At 43.9% G+C, this 13441-nt stretch overlaps 1 protein-coding gene across 1 annotated transcript in view; it reads left to right on the plus strand.

Annotated features, from left to right (window-relative positions):
* LOC309569735 (uncharacterized protein) overlaps positions 1–13441 on the plus strand; it is a gene marked incomplete at its 3' end in the record, with an annotated part of 83019 nt that overhangs the window by 34940 nt on the left and 34638 nt on the right. Inside the window, exons 4-5 of the mRNA XM_082275721.1 lie at positions 7992–8198; positions 11979–12227. Coding sequence (XP_082131847.1) covers positions 7992–8198; positions 11979–12227 — 456 coding nt within the window. The remainder of the gene's footprint in view (positions 1–7991; positions 8199–11978; positions 12228–13441) is intronic.

Consider the following 13441-nt stretch of genomic DNA (forward strand, 5'->3'; position numbering starts at 1 on the left):
ACTAAAATGAGGGACAAATGAGGAGGAAAGAGGGACAGAGGGACTTTGTTTCAAATCAGGGACAGTCCCTTGAAATTAGGGACAGTTGGGAACTATGAAAGTATACCCAGCACATATCAACATATTTAAATAAATGAAATAACTATAATGCAATTATGAAATTTAAAGTAAAAAACACCTCTTTTTGTCGAGTTTAAGTTGCTGTAAACCCATATATACAACAAGTGACTGGTCTTAGGTGATACACAGAGATGAAACAAATCCTCTTACATAAGTTGTACCTGTTTAGCTGCAGTCTTCTCTTCTCTACATCCATTTAAAAGTCCAGAATTTTGGGGAGCGTGGTTTCCGCATGGCGCCGAGCGGTCGCTTCTGAACAGAGCTTCGTCCACGCCACGACTACAGATGCTGAGTAATGCCGTCTAAATCTACAGGTCTCCGCTCCAACACCGGTAAATGTTCGGGGAGACGGTCGGCAGTGAAACCGGGGCCCTCTGGATCGATCAAAAAGTTCCTCGCCACGGATCCGGATCCCGCCGGTAAGAGCGGCCCTGCTCACGTGCCTAGGCCTCTCTGCTCTGCTCTCTCTACTCTGAACTGATGGATGACCCTGGCTCTCCCACAGGCTCAGATATGCCCTATCTCATAAGGGATCTTAAACTAGAGATAGCAGGGATGTTTCATGGACTGGAAAAGTCTATAAAAAAAGGACTTGGGAACAATAAGGTATGACCTATCCCACCTTTTGGTCAGAGTGGAGGACTCTGAGAAGAGGCATGATTCCCAGGAAGAGGCCATTAAAGAACTGCAGCAAACTGTCACCAAACTGGCCATGGCCCACAGAGCCACCCTCTATAAGTTAGAGGATCTTGAAAATAGGAATATACGCAACAACCTCCGCATTCGGGGGTTGCCAGAGGCAACCAGGGATGAGGACCTTGCTGCTACAGTCCAAGGCATCTTTAACACTATTTTGGGTAAGCAGGTCACAGAACCACTCCAGTTTGACAGGATTCACCGTGCCCTGCGGCCGCACAATTTAGCCTCTGAAATTCCCAGGGATGTGATATGCCGTTTGTATTAAAATGCCATCATGACTTAATTGCGGGGCTCTGCACCCATAGATTTTGATAGTGCCGTCCTCAATATCTACCCAGACCTCTCTAAAGAAACTTTGGAGCGCCGCAGGGCCCTCAAACCACTCTTGGAAGAACTGCGGGTAGACAGTGCCACCTATAAATGGGGCTTCTCGTCCTGTCTCATTGCCACAAAAAATGGCAAATCTGCTACCTTCAGAATCCCTGAAGATCTTAAAGCCTTCTGTCAAGATCTCCAACTGCCGTTAGTGGAATTACCAGGTTGGCATGACTCAATACCCTCCTTTCAAGCACAGTTTGAGACCCAATGGTGCAAGACACCCTCTATGAAGAAACGTTCTTCTTTGCCGGGCTCTGCTCAGAAAAATGGCTGAGTACCTTTACAGGTTTACCCTTCTCATATCTCTCCACCTGACATGTCTGGTTGCTGACCTCTGCATATTTGTTTACTGGTTTCCACCCCTATCTTGAACCAGTTGCCCTTGGCATTGCTCGCTCATTTTCTTGTTTCATGTTATGTTTGTTGTAGTCATGTGCTAAGCAGGGCCCTGTTTATGGTTATTGTTTAAGCTACATGTTATGGCTCCTCGCCCCCCTCCTTGTGGGGTCAGCCAGGCTGGTCTGCCTACCCCTTCTTTTTACCAGCTCTGTTTTGCAGATCTGGTTGGCGGCCTGGCTTGGTCTTCCCTGCTGGGAACACGGCATGTACTGGTATATGCGTGATTTTTTGTACTCTCCCACCATTTATTGTACTTTTATTACTGCTCTGAAAAGTTGACCCCTCTTTCTCTTTTCTCCCCCCCCCTCTTCTTTCTTTCCTCTACTCTTTCTCTCTTCTATAATGCCGAGGTTGGCTTTAATAATCTGTGTGCGATGCATGATCTGTTGATCCAATGGCGTCCCTGAAGATCCTTTCATATAACATCAGGGGGTTAAATTTTGCTACCAAAAGACACCTGGTTATGGGGGAACTTAAAATATTGCATTGTTCTGTAGCCTTTCTACAGGAGACGCATCTTACGCATTATACTGCAGTTAAACTTTACTCTCCCACCTTTCCCACATGGTACTATGGTCTTTCAGAAACGAATAAGGCCAAATGGGTCGCTATCGGCTTCAACAGACATGTACCCTTTCAACTTGACGAAATGTTGGCTGATGACTGTGGCAGGTATTTTTTTTTTACGAGGCTCCATCGGCACCTCCATCTGCACCTTTGCGAATATCTTTTGCCCGAACGTACACCAATCCTCCTTCATGTCCCAAATACTGTCTAAACTAGCAGATTTCGCGAAGGGTGTTGTAATCCTGGCAGGTGACATTAATATGTCCCTTGACCCGCTTTTAGACACCTCCCAGGGTCGCACGACTGTCCCCTTCAAGAGACTAGCCTTCATTAAGAATTGATTCCATGAACTCCAGCTTATTGAAATCTGGCGACTGTTACACCCCAAAACAAGGGATTATTCCTATTTTTCTAAGACACACAATTCATAATCACGGATAGATGCTATTTTCATTAATCACCATTATCTCCCCTGGGTACGCTCGGCCTCTATCGGGCACATGTCCATATTGGATCATGCCCCGGTCCTGGTCTTGTTAGTCCTATCCTCTCTTTCTCCCCACCCCTCTCACTGGTGACTGAATGACTCACTAATAGCGAATCCTGTAAATGTGGCTTCGTTATCTTCTGTCCTAACACAATACTTCACTGATAATGCCACTTCTGTTACGGCACCTTCGCTACTCTGGGAGGCCCATAAAGCCACCTTATGCTCTTCTTTCCCTTTCCGATGGCAAGAACATAGCTTACAATACCTGGGTATCCATCTCACGCCCAAGCTCCATATCCTCTTTCGTTTTATCTATATCCCATTACTTAATAGCATTAAATCCCTTGTACACCAATGGTCCTCCATCCCTCATTCTTGGCTAGGGAAAGTGAATGTAATCAAGATGACCATTCTCCCCCGCCTCTTGTTCCTGTTCCAAATGTTGCCCATGGGGGTGCTGGTGGGGTTCTTCTTTGTGCTACAAAGAATGATTTCCAGATTCATCTGGAAAGGGAGACACCCTAGAGTAGTCAGGACAGTACTATACCGCCCCAAACCTTTAGGTGGGTTAACCCTCCGGCATATGAAACTGTATTACCTTGCTGTAGCTTTATCTAGGATTTCAGATTGAAAATGTGCGAGTAATGCCAAAGTATTGGTACAACTGGGACAGCACTTCAGTGGCACTGACCTGTCGTGGATACCCTGGATTCCCCACCAATAACTAATCCCTCTCACCTTTATGTTCTCCCCTAACCATTTCTACGTTGGACATTTGGGATTCATTACACAAAAAATTCTCTTGGAACTATAACTCACCTCTTATGCCTCTCCTGGACCAAGGCTTTTTCCTTCCTGGCTCTATGGATCATGGATTCAAACTGTGGAAAACTGACTCTGCCCTACTGCTCCACCATGTCCTTAAAGGCGAACAACTTAAACCTTTACAAGACATCCTGAGCCCACGACAGCCTACCCCCTTGGATTGGTGGAGACATCATCAGCTGTCTGGATTCTTGCGATCGCTTCCTCGACCTCTACACAGCCTAGCGGATCTCAACCCAGTGGAATCCATCCTCCATCTCAAGCATCCCATTTCGCATGCAATCTCTTTATTTTACAAGGCACTTAAGGAACTTACACTATCCCGATTGCCCGGCGTTTATGCTCAAATGGGAACAAAACCTGGACTTACCCCTCACTGAATCCCAAACGTCTGTAATCCTACAACTAGCGTTAACATCCTCCATATCCACTAGAACTGTGGAAGTTAACTACAAACTTTTGACCAGATGGCATCATACTCCATCTAAACTACATGCGATGTTCCTGACGAACTCCCTCCTATGCTGGAGAAATTGTGGTCTTACAGCTACCCCCTTATACAGCAGTTTTGGAAAGATATCCTCAATCATATCACCCGGATCACAGGGATCACAATCAGTGATGTATTTAGGTTTTGTGCTGCCCTAGGCCTCACTAAACTTTGTTCACCCCTAATTTAAATATGACCCACCCCTTCCTGTAAATGACACACCCTTTCCTGTTTATGACCCGCCTTGTAATCTGTAAACCACAGACCACAACCACAGTCTATCAGTGCCTATCAGTGCAGCCTCATCAGTTCCCATAAGTTCAGCTTCATCAGTGTCCATCAGTGCAGCCTTATCAATGCTCATCAGTGCAGCCTCATTACTGCCCATCAGTGCAGCCTCATCAGTGCAGCATATCAGTGCAGCCTCATGAGTGGCCATCAGTACAGCCCCATCAGTGGCCACCAGTGCAGCCTATCAGTGCATCATATCAGTGCAGCCCTATCAGTGCAGCTTATAAGTCCCGCCTCATCAGTGGCCATCAGTGCAGTCTATTAGTGCCCATCAGTGCAACATATCAGTGCCCATCAGGGCAGCATATCAGTGCGGCCCCATCAGGTTTTTTGCTGCCCCCCTGCAAAGTGCTGCCCTAGGCCTGGGCCTTGTTGGCCTAGGCCAAGATACAGCACTGATCACAATCCCCTTCGACCCATAGTCAGTCCTATTTCACTGCATGCTTGAACCAATAAGCTCCTATAAACTATCTATTATTCCGCACCTTCTAAACGCTGCCAAAGCCCTGATCCCTGCTTTCTGGGGCCGCCTAGAACTTCCTCCTATGCGACAATGGCTACAAAAGGTAGATTTGACTGCCTTACTAGAGGAACTGACTTACATCTTGAGAGGAAAAATGGATCAAAGCTACAAAATCTGGGCCACTAGGGTGCAGTTCAAAGGCTCACCACAATACGCCCAGTTTCTTGGACCCCCTATATGAGCACCTGTTTTACATGATTTTTTAATGTGCTCATGCATTATTGTACCGTTTGACACCTATTGTGTACCTTAGAATGAAGTTGCCAACCCTCAATGTCTTCTTCTCTCTTCGTTGTATCCTCTTTCTCTCCCCTCTCTTCCTTTTTCCTCAATCTCTCTAATTTTCTCCTTTCCACTCTTTTCTTCCTCCCAAACTTACTTTTATCTGTCATCTTTTCCTCTTCCCCCTTTCTCCCTTTCACTCATAAAACACCCTACTTACTCTTTGATTTTTACTACCAATTGGTTTTGATTACCTCAGGCTTACATGTTTTCTCTACTGGGACTGTTGCTTTCTACTAGTTTATTCAGTTGTTATTTTGTTTTTGGATTCCCGTGTCTTCTAACTTTTAACGTATTTTCTGGGTATGTAAATGTAATTTTTATGACTGTTCTTCTCAATAATAATATATTAAACAACAAAAAAAAGTCCAGAATTTATAAAGCTTGTATGAGCTTTCGGAAAGCAGGGAGTAGGGAGTTGAAGTTACACACTGCAGAGCTCAGTGAGGAGATTGGAGCTCAGTGATTGGAGGGTACATAACCCCCTTCACAAAGCACACAGGAACAGAGCTAAGGCTGTCAATCACAGGCTGTGTGCTGGAGATCCTTTCCCTGTCACCTTTTTATCTCTTGGTGTCAGGAAAACTTGTCAGAAGTGATTTATGCTGATAGCAGAGGAATAAAGCAGAAGACAGAAATGACACTTAGTACTCTTAATTGAGACAAGTACACACTAGAGGAATATGCTTTGTTCATATTTCATGTCTGAGGTTTACAACCACTTTAACAGCCTGCTGCTCACAAGTTCATGTGACCTAAAGCCAAGGCAAAAGATCACAGGCTCTTATGCTACCATTAGTACACTGCACAGACACTGAAGTTGTTTAGTCAGACATTATCAAAAGGAGTTAGCCAACCAGAAAAATGTAAACGCAGCTGGACTGCCCACACAAGAAAGAAACTAGCAATGTTCCCTCAGACTTGTATAAAGTACTCGAAATTTCTACTTGAGTAAAAGTACAAGTGCTCGATCAAAAAATTACTTGAGTAGAAGTGGAAGTGCTCGCAGAAAAAGTTACTTAAGTAGAAGTACTAAAGTATTCAACATTTTTTTTACTTAAGTATTGCAAGTAGTTTTTTCAAAAAATTTGCTACTTAAGTACTAAAAGTAAAAAGTACCAGTAGTTTTGAAAAAAAATTTCTACTCAAGTACTGAAAGTAGAAGTACAAGTACTGTGTTATGTAGTTATTAAAGAAAGAAGTCAAAAGTATGAACATCATATTGTTTTTATTATTTCAAATGATTTATTCAAATGATTAACCTGTGTTTGTTAGTAGTTTCTTGATGCACTTTAAGCGCTGTAGCACCATTTATTTGTTTGTTTCATATTTTCTTTTTATTGGAAAGATTTGGTATAGCAGCTTTTATTATACACAGCCTTTATTTTCGTATGCGCTGATTTACAAATGACATTATACACATTTTTTTGAGCTTTATGCAACCTGCCATCTACTGTTCTGGCAGTGGTAATTTTTTTAAAAGTAACGAGTAACTATGCAGCACAAAAAAAAAATACTTGAGTAGAAGTATCGAAATCATCGAAAAAATGTAGTGAAGTAAAAGTAGAAGTAGGAGAAAAAAATTCTACTCTAGGAAAGTACAGATACCGCATTTCGGTACTTAAGTACAGTACTTAAGTAGTTCTACTTCGTTACTATACATCTCTGTGTTCCCTATACTGTTGGGCTTGTCTCCAAAAACTTTCCTGTTTCTGCAGATTCCTGCAAGCAATATAACAATATTCACTATATGTGACGAATGCCCATTCGTGTGTGTGGAGTGTGGAGGCCAGCCTCCTGCCCACGGACTATGGGCCCTGGCTTGTAGGGCAGTGCACCTCTGTGTGGGGGTATATGCTGGGGGACATTGGGAGTAGTGTTGCTTTGGACTCAAATCCATGTCACCCCAAGATACAGACATAGACTGGGATCAATGTTACAGGCCTAAAGGTGCCTGTTGCAGCAGAGGACTTCTCCACACATTGAGGTCTAAAGAGATGCTAATGACGTCTACTGTGGGGATGTGTATTGACAGTTATAATAAGGTGTCTTGAAGGTGGAGACGTGCAGTCTGGGAGCCTATATCTTCTGCTTTCATCTGTTTAGAGGTGAGGTGTGTTCAAGCTTCTAGGAATGTGTATTCGGCTATGTTTTGGGCTAGTTGTTTGTTGAATTAATTATGAAAATGTTGCAATGTCATTCACTTGTGTCTGTCCAGATATGTTAATTATGTTCTGTATACCATACATTTGCATGATGTAATCAAGCTCCTAAAACTGTATATATTGCAAGTGAGTTGGTGAATAAAGTGTAATTTGTTTTACCCTTCATCAAGCTGGAGGCTGATGTTTGGGGGGAATTGAGGGGCCAGGACTGCATCACTTGAGATTCTGGGGACCTAAGACAGAAATACTTGGTCCAAGTATTGGGGGTCTGTTACACTATACATTTCTATTCAATGGTGATGTGTACTCTGCCCCACTTTTATGTCTCCTGTTTAATGCTAGTAAGTTTAGTCCTAGCTAGACCCTACCCAGTTCTTCCATGTTCCCTCAATCAGTGTTAGTATTTTGCAGAGACAGAGCCTAGGAAAGTCATTGCCTTCTTTCACTTGAAAAGACTGGAAAAACATCCTCTGTTCTGCAATTAGCTGAAGTAAAATTTTTTGGAATCAACTTCTGTGTCTTACTGAAGTGTTAAGCTGCCTGTGGATGGTGACATTTCAGCAGATGATCATACTGTCTGGACAGACTGGGTCAAAGGGGGTATGTCAATGTATAAAGAGGCATTTGAAAAAAACAATGCGCAATCCAATATTACAGAGGTTGGAGGTGATTTTTAGTCTGATGTGAGGTCTTCATTAACAGTGTAAAAAATGTTTAATTATATTATTTAGTATATTTACATTGTTTTTTTACTTTCCATAGAATGAGTCATTTGAGGGAGGAGGGATCCAATGTGCGAAGTACAGAGAGAACCAGTCGAATTATACAAGTTTAGAAGAGCTCATTTTCGGAACATCCATCCATAACCATCAATCCGGAATATCCTTATGTGTTTTATATCTAAAACCCGGAGGGCTACGTGTCCCCCACTGGAATCTGCAGGCCAATGTTCACGGGTTTGTCATTCAGGTAACTACAGAAATATATGGCTGAACAACTGTAAATAGATGTTATTTTAATCAAAATGTAGGAAAATAGGCATGGCACAAATGTAGATTTTCTATATGCAATGTACAATCCTCTTCTTGTCTGTGTTAATAGAAATCTGTATTTACTGCTCTATCTGTAATACATATATCTGTCATAACACGCAGGAGACTCAATTTACTAAACTAGTGGTCTCCAAACTGCGGCCCGGGGGCCAAACGTGACCCTTTGCTTGCCTTTATCTGGCCTTCCACTTCCTTCCACTGAAAAAGGCACTATTCCTCCCACTGACACCAACAAAAGGACAAAAATTCCTGCACTGATACCAACAATAGGGCACTATTCCTCCCACTGACACCAACAATGGGACAATAATTCATGCACTGACATCAACAATAGGGCACTATTCCTCCCACTGACACCAACAAAAGGACAATAAATGTAAAGTAATGCACTTGGGTGCCAGAAACCAGAAAGCAAGCTACTCATTAGGGGGGAAACCTCTGGGTAAGTCTAGGATGGAAAAGGACCTACCAGTAGGTCGACAACAGGCTTGGCAGTGACATGCAATAACAAGCCGCTGCAAGCAAAGCCAACAGAATACTGGCATGTATAAAAAAGGGGATTCGCTCCAGAAATAAAGAGATTATTCTCCCACTCTACAAGACTCTGGTCCGGCCACATCTGGAGTACGCTGTCCAGTTCTGGGCACCGGTCCTCAGAAAGGATGTGCTGGAACTGCAGAGAGTCCAGAGAAGGGCAACAAAAATAATTAGGGGAATGGAGGACATCAGCTATGAGGAAAGACTACAAGCACTGAACTTATTCTCTATGGAGAAGAGACAATTGAGAGGGGGGGTATGATATCAATGTACAAATACTGTACTGGCGACTCTAGCATAAGAAATAAACTATTCAGAGAAAGGGAATACAATAAGACATGTGGCCACTCACTAAAACTAGAGGAAAAACGGTTTAACCTTAAAATACGTAGGGGGTTCTTCACTGTAAGAGCAGTAAGGATGTGGAATTCTCTTCCACAAGCAGTTTCAAAAAACTATTAGATGGGCACCTTAAAGACCACAACATACAATGTACGGTTAACAGCAACACACACGCACATCATAGGTTGAACTGGATGGACGGATGTCTTTTTTCAACCTCACTAACTATGTAAAAATAATTCCTGCACTGACATCAACAATATGGCACTATTCCTCCCACTGACACTAGCAATAGGACAATAATTCCTGCACTGACATCAACAATGGGACACTATTCCTCCCACTGACTGCAATGATGGGACACTATTCCTCCCACTGACACCAACAATGGGGCAGTATTCTTTCCACTGACATCAATGATGGGGTACTACTCCTCCCACTGACACTAACGATAGGGCACTATTACTCCCACTGATACCAATTATGGGGCATTATACCTCCCACTGACACCAATGATGGGGCACTATACCTCCCACTGATACCAATTATGGGGCATTATACCTCCCACTGACACCAATGGTGGGGCAGTGGTAGTCCCACTGACACCAACAATGAAGAATTGTTTACTTCCACTGAAGTTGGGACATTTTCTACTCCCATTGGCCACGATCCAGCCTCCCTAAGGTTTAAAGAACAGTAAACTGGCCCATTGTTTAGAAAGTTTCCCCCCAAAAATCTATGACAGACCCTTATCCAAACATGCAGTCTGGCAGGCCAGGATGGGTGGGGGGGGGGGGATGAGCGAGTGCCCCCTCCACTCCTGAACCATACCCGACCACATGCCCTCAACACGGGAGGGGATGCTTTGGGGGCAGGGGGGCCTCTGCATCACAACCAGGGGATGTGTTTGTGGGGGTCTGTGGGCAGGGGGCTTATCAGAATCTGGAAGCCCCCTTTAAGAAGGGGGCCCTAAGATCCTGCCCCCCCATGTGAATGAGTATGGAGTGCACAGTACCCCTACCCATTTACCAAAATAAACCCAGTGTAGTGTAAGAAAAACAGGAGGCAATTTTTGATAAACCCTTTATTAAAAATTAATAATGTCCCCTGTGATAGCTCCAATGTCAATCACGTTGGCCGTCCCCGCCGCCGCCACCCTGTAAAAAAAAAAAAACACTCTCCCCACACCGAAGGCTCCCGCTGTTCTGGCTGCAGTGTCTGACATTTCTTATATAATTATGGGACATGGAAATGCAGTGACGTCACCCGGAGACCCTGCCCCAGGGACGGGTTCTTTGGGTGATGTCACCGTATGGCCACTAACCATAGTTTATAAGAACCGTCAGACACCAGAGTTGCCAGAACAGTGGGAGCCTTCATCAGGTCTATGGCGGGAGACATTTTGATTAATGTTGGAGCTACAACGGGGGACATTATTAATTTTTAATAAAGGACCTGTCAAAAATTGCCTCCTGTTTTTCTTAAACTACACTTTTTTGTTTTTTTTGAGTGAATGGGTAGGGGTACTATGTACCCCATAATTCACATAAGAAGGGGCAGGATCTGGGGGCCCCCTTTCTTAAAGGAGGCTTCCAGATTCCAATAGGCTCCCTGCACGCAGACCACCAGAACTACAGCCCAGGATTGTGGGGAAGAGGCCCTTGTCCCCATCAACATGGGGACAAGGTGCTTTAGGGTGGGGGGGAGGGCAGAGCTCCCCTGCCTCAAAGCATCCCCCCCCCGTGTTTAGGGCATGTGGCATGGTATGGTTCTGGAGGGGGGGAGCTCACTCGCTCGCCCCCCATTTTCCTGGCCTCATGTGCTCCAATTGCACCCAGGTCAGACTAAAGTAGCGCCGGAACCTTTTCAAAAGTCAGAGCGACACAAGTCGGATCAGTTAGGATGGCTTTCATAGGGAAACATTGTCTTTGAAATGTCATGCGACATGTGCTCTCAAAGTTGGAGCTTCATTGAAACTTTTCAAAAGTCGGAGCACATGTCACACCAATGTGAACTAAGCTTCATAGGGTTCAATATTGAATTGGCCCACCCTTTGCAGCTAAAACAGCTTCAACTCCTCTGGGAAGGCTGTCTACAAGGTTTAGGGGTGTGTCTATGAGAATGTTTGACCATTCTTCCAAAAGCGCATTTGTTAGGTCAGACACTGATGTGGAGGAGAAGGCCTGGCTTGCAGTTTCCACTCTAATTCATCCTAAAGGTGTTCTATCGGCTTGAGGTCAGGACTCTGTGCAGGCCAGTCAAGTTCCTCCACCCCAAACTTGCTCATCCATGTCTTTATGGATCTTGCTTTGCCAGCAATCTCTGCTCCTCTTCTCTGAGTGTGACCAAGCAACCCATAGCAAAAAGCTGCGTGCTGTGCGGTCATGCTCCCGATCTGAGTTGTGTGCGTCCATAGACACACACAGTGCAGCTCGGCCCCACCCACTGCTCCCTCCTCACAGGAATTGATTGACAGCAGCAGGAGGCATTGACTCCTGTTGCTGACTCTGTGTTTTGCGAGAAGAGGGAAAGAAACAGTAATGCAGCCAGGAACAACGCTCGAGAGAAGCGTCAGGTATTGGGGGAAGTAGCAAGTAGTAAGAATTTTTTTTACTTAAAAGTAGGGAATGCATTAAGGTAAAAAAACATGTCTTGCCTTCGAATCACTTTAATTGAAATAAATGATGACTAAGATGAGAAGAATTACTCCCTAGTTTCGCTGCTCTACAAAGGCAACAAGACTGACAGATCTCATCCAATTTTTGAGACTGTATTGTACATAAAGGTTATACAATAGTTTTCTTCTTTTGTTTTCAAGGGAACAGTGTGGATCGGTATAATAGAAGGAGGAACGCAATCAAATATAAGTGGCAATGTTGTGACGTTCACCGTTACATGCGGTCAGGTGTTCTTTGTGCCCAGGCTCAGCATACACTGGATAAAGAATATTGGGGACACAAAGGCCACCGTGGCTCTTTATTTTTCAACTTCTGAGGAATTTTTCACCACCGAGCTGGACGTGTTGTTTTCTGAAATCGATGAGGATATACTGACGAGCACACTTAGGGTAAGTCATCCTTTGCCACTGAGTATCCTGCTCTAGATTTGTCAACTGTCAAACCTTGCAGTAGCAAAAAGGTAAGGTTACCAGTTCCTACAGGATTCAGGTTTTCATACTTTCAGAGCTACATAGAGACCTATTTCCTTTAGGTACCTGCTAAGGAGTAGAGACAAATACATAGATTAGAATACAAAATAAACAGTGTAAATCTTGTAAGTGACCCTAGGGAAGTTCGTTTTGGTAGAGAAAATGCACATATCAGCTAGGAGCAGGTAACCCAATGGAGTCCCATTGGAGACAGGTAGGTTTTGTCCACAAACAGAAGGGGTTGCACTCAGTCGGGGATTCTTTGTGGAAGATAAGGTGTGTGACAATGGTCACCAGGACAAACAGAGAGGGTATGCAACCTATCAACAATTGTACAACTATAATAGTTGGCTTTCCCACTGTATATATATATATTTATGCTATTTACACAGAAACGAGGTTTCTAAAAAAAAGCACGCATTATTCAGAATATTTAATGTCTTATGTGTATCTAAACACTATTCTGTCAAGACCCTTTGACATCTTTGCATAAAACCAGTAAACCATATGTGGAAAACATACCAGCTGTGCATCCAATGCAGCTGCACAAGGATTCTTTGGGACTCAGGAGTCCATTTTTATTATATGTGGATCAGATGGGTGCTGTAGGAGCTAGCTATGGCTCATGTCTGTCTAGCTGTCAATAAACATAGAGTGAATAGGTATGAATAGGTATTTTTACTTGGCCAGAATTTGTAAAAAGTAGACTTGTGCACAGGAGCCCTTTGGTGAATCTGTCCAGCAATAAAATAGCATGCAGTATAAAGAAAACACACAATCAACAAAATGTAGAAGCAAATGGAAGGGTGTTCAGGAAACTCATCTTCCACACTGTGGGCTAAAGCTGTTCCTTAGGAAGGAAAACATGTGTCAGGGTCATATCCAGGACAAGGTTCTAATTGCTCCAGTTGGTGTGATGGCTTCAGGGTCAACTTCTTGTGTTTGAGGACCCAGTCAAAGTTCTGCAGGACTTGCACTGTCTGCTGTACATTATCACTGAGGCTAATGTTTTAAGTTCTTATAAAGCACCTCTGTGAGAGTGCTCATTGTGGGCCCTCAAAATGGCCTTGAGAGAGAGACATTTAAGAGACCTGGTCATCCCCTTCAAAAGATTTGTCTGTCTCAAAGGAGTC

The sequence above is a fragment of the Pelophylax lessonae genome, assembly GCF_965119305.1.
Source record: "Pelophylax lessonae genome assembly, chromosome: 1".
In the NCBI taxonomy this organism is placed as follows: Eukaryota; Metazoa; Chordata; class Amphibia; order Anura; family Ranidae; genus Pelophylax; species Pelophylax lessonae.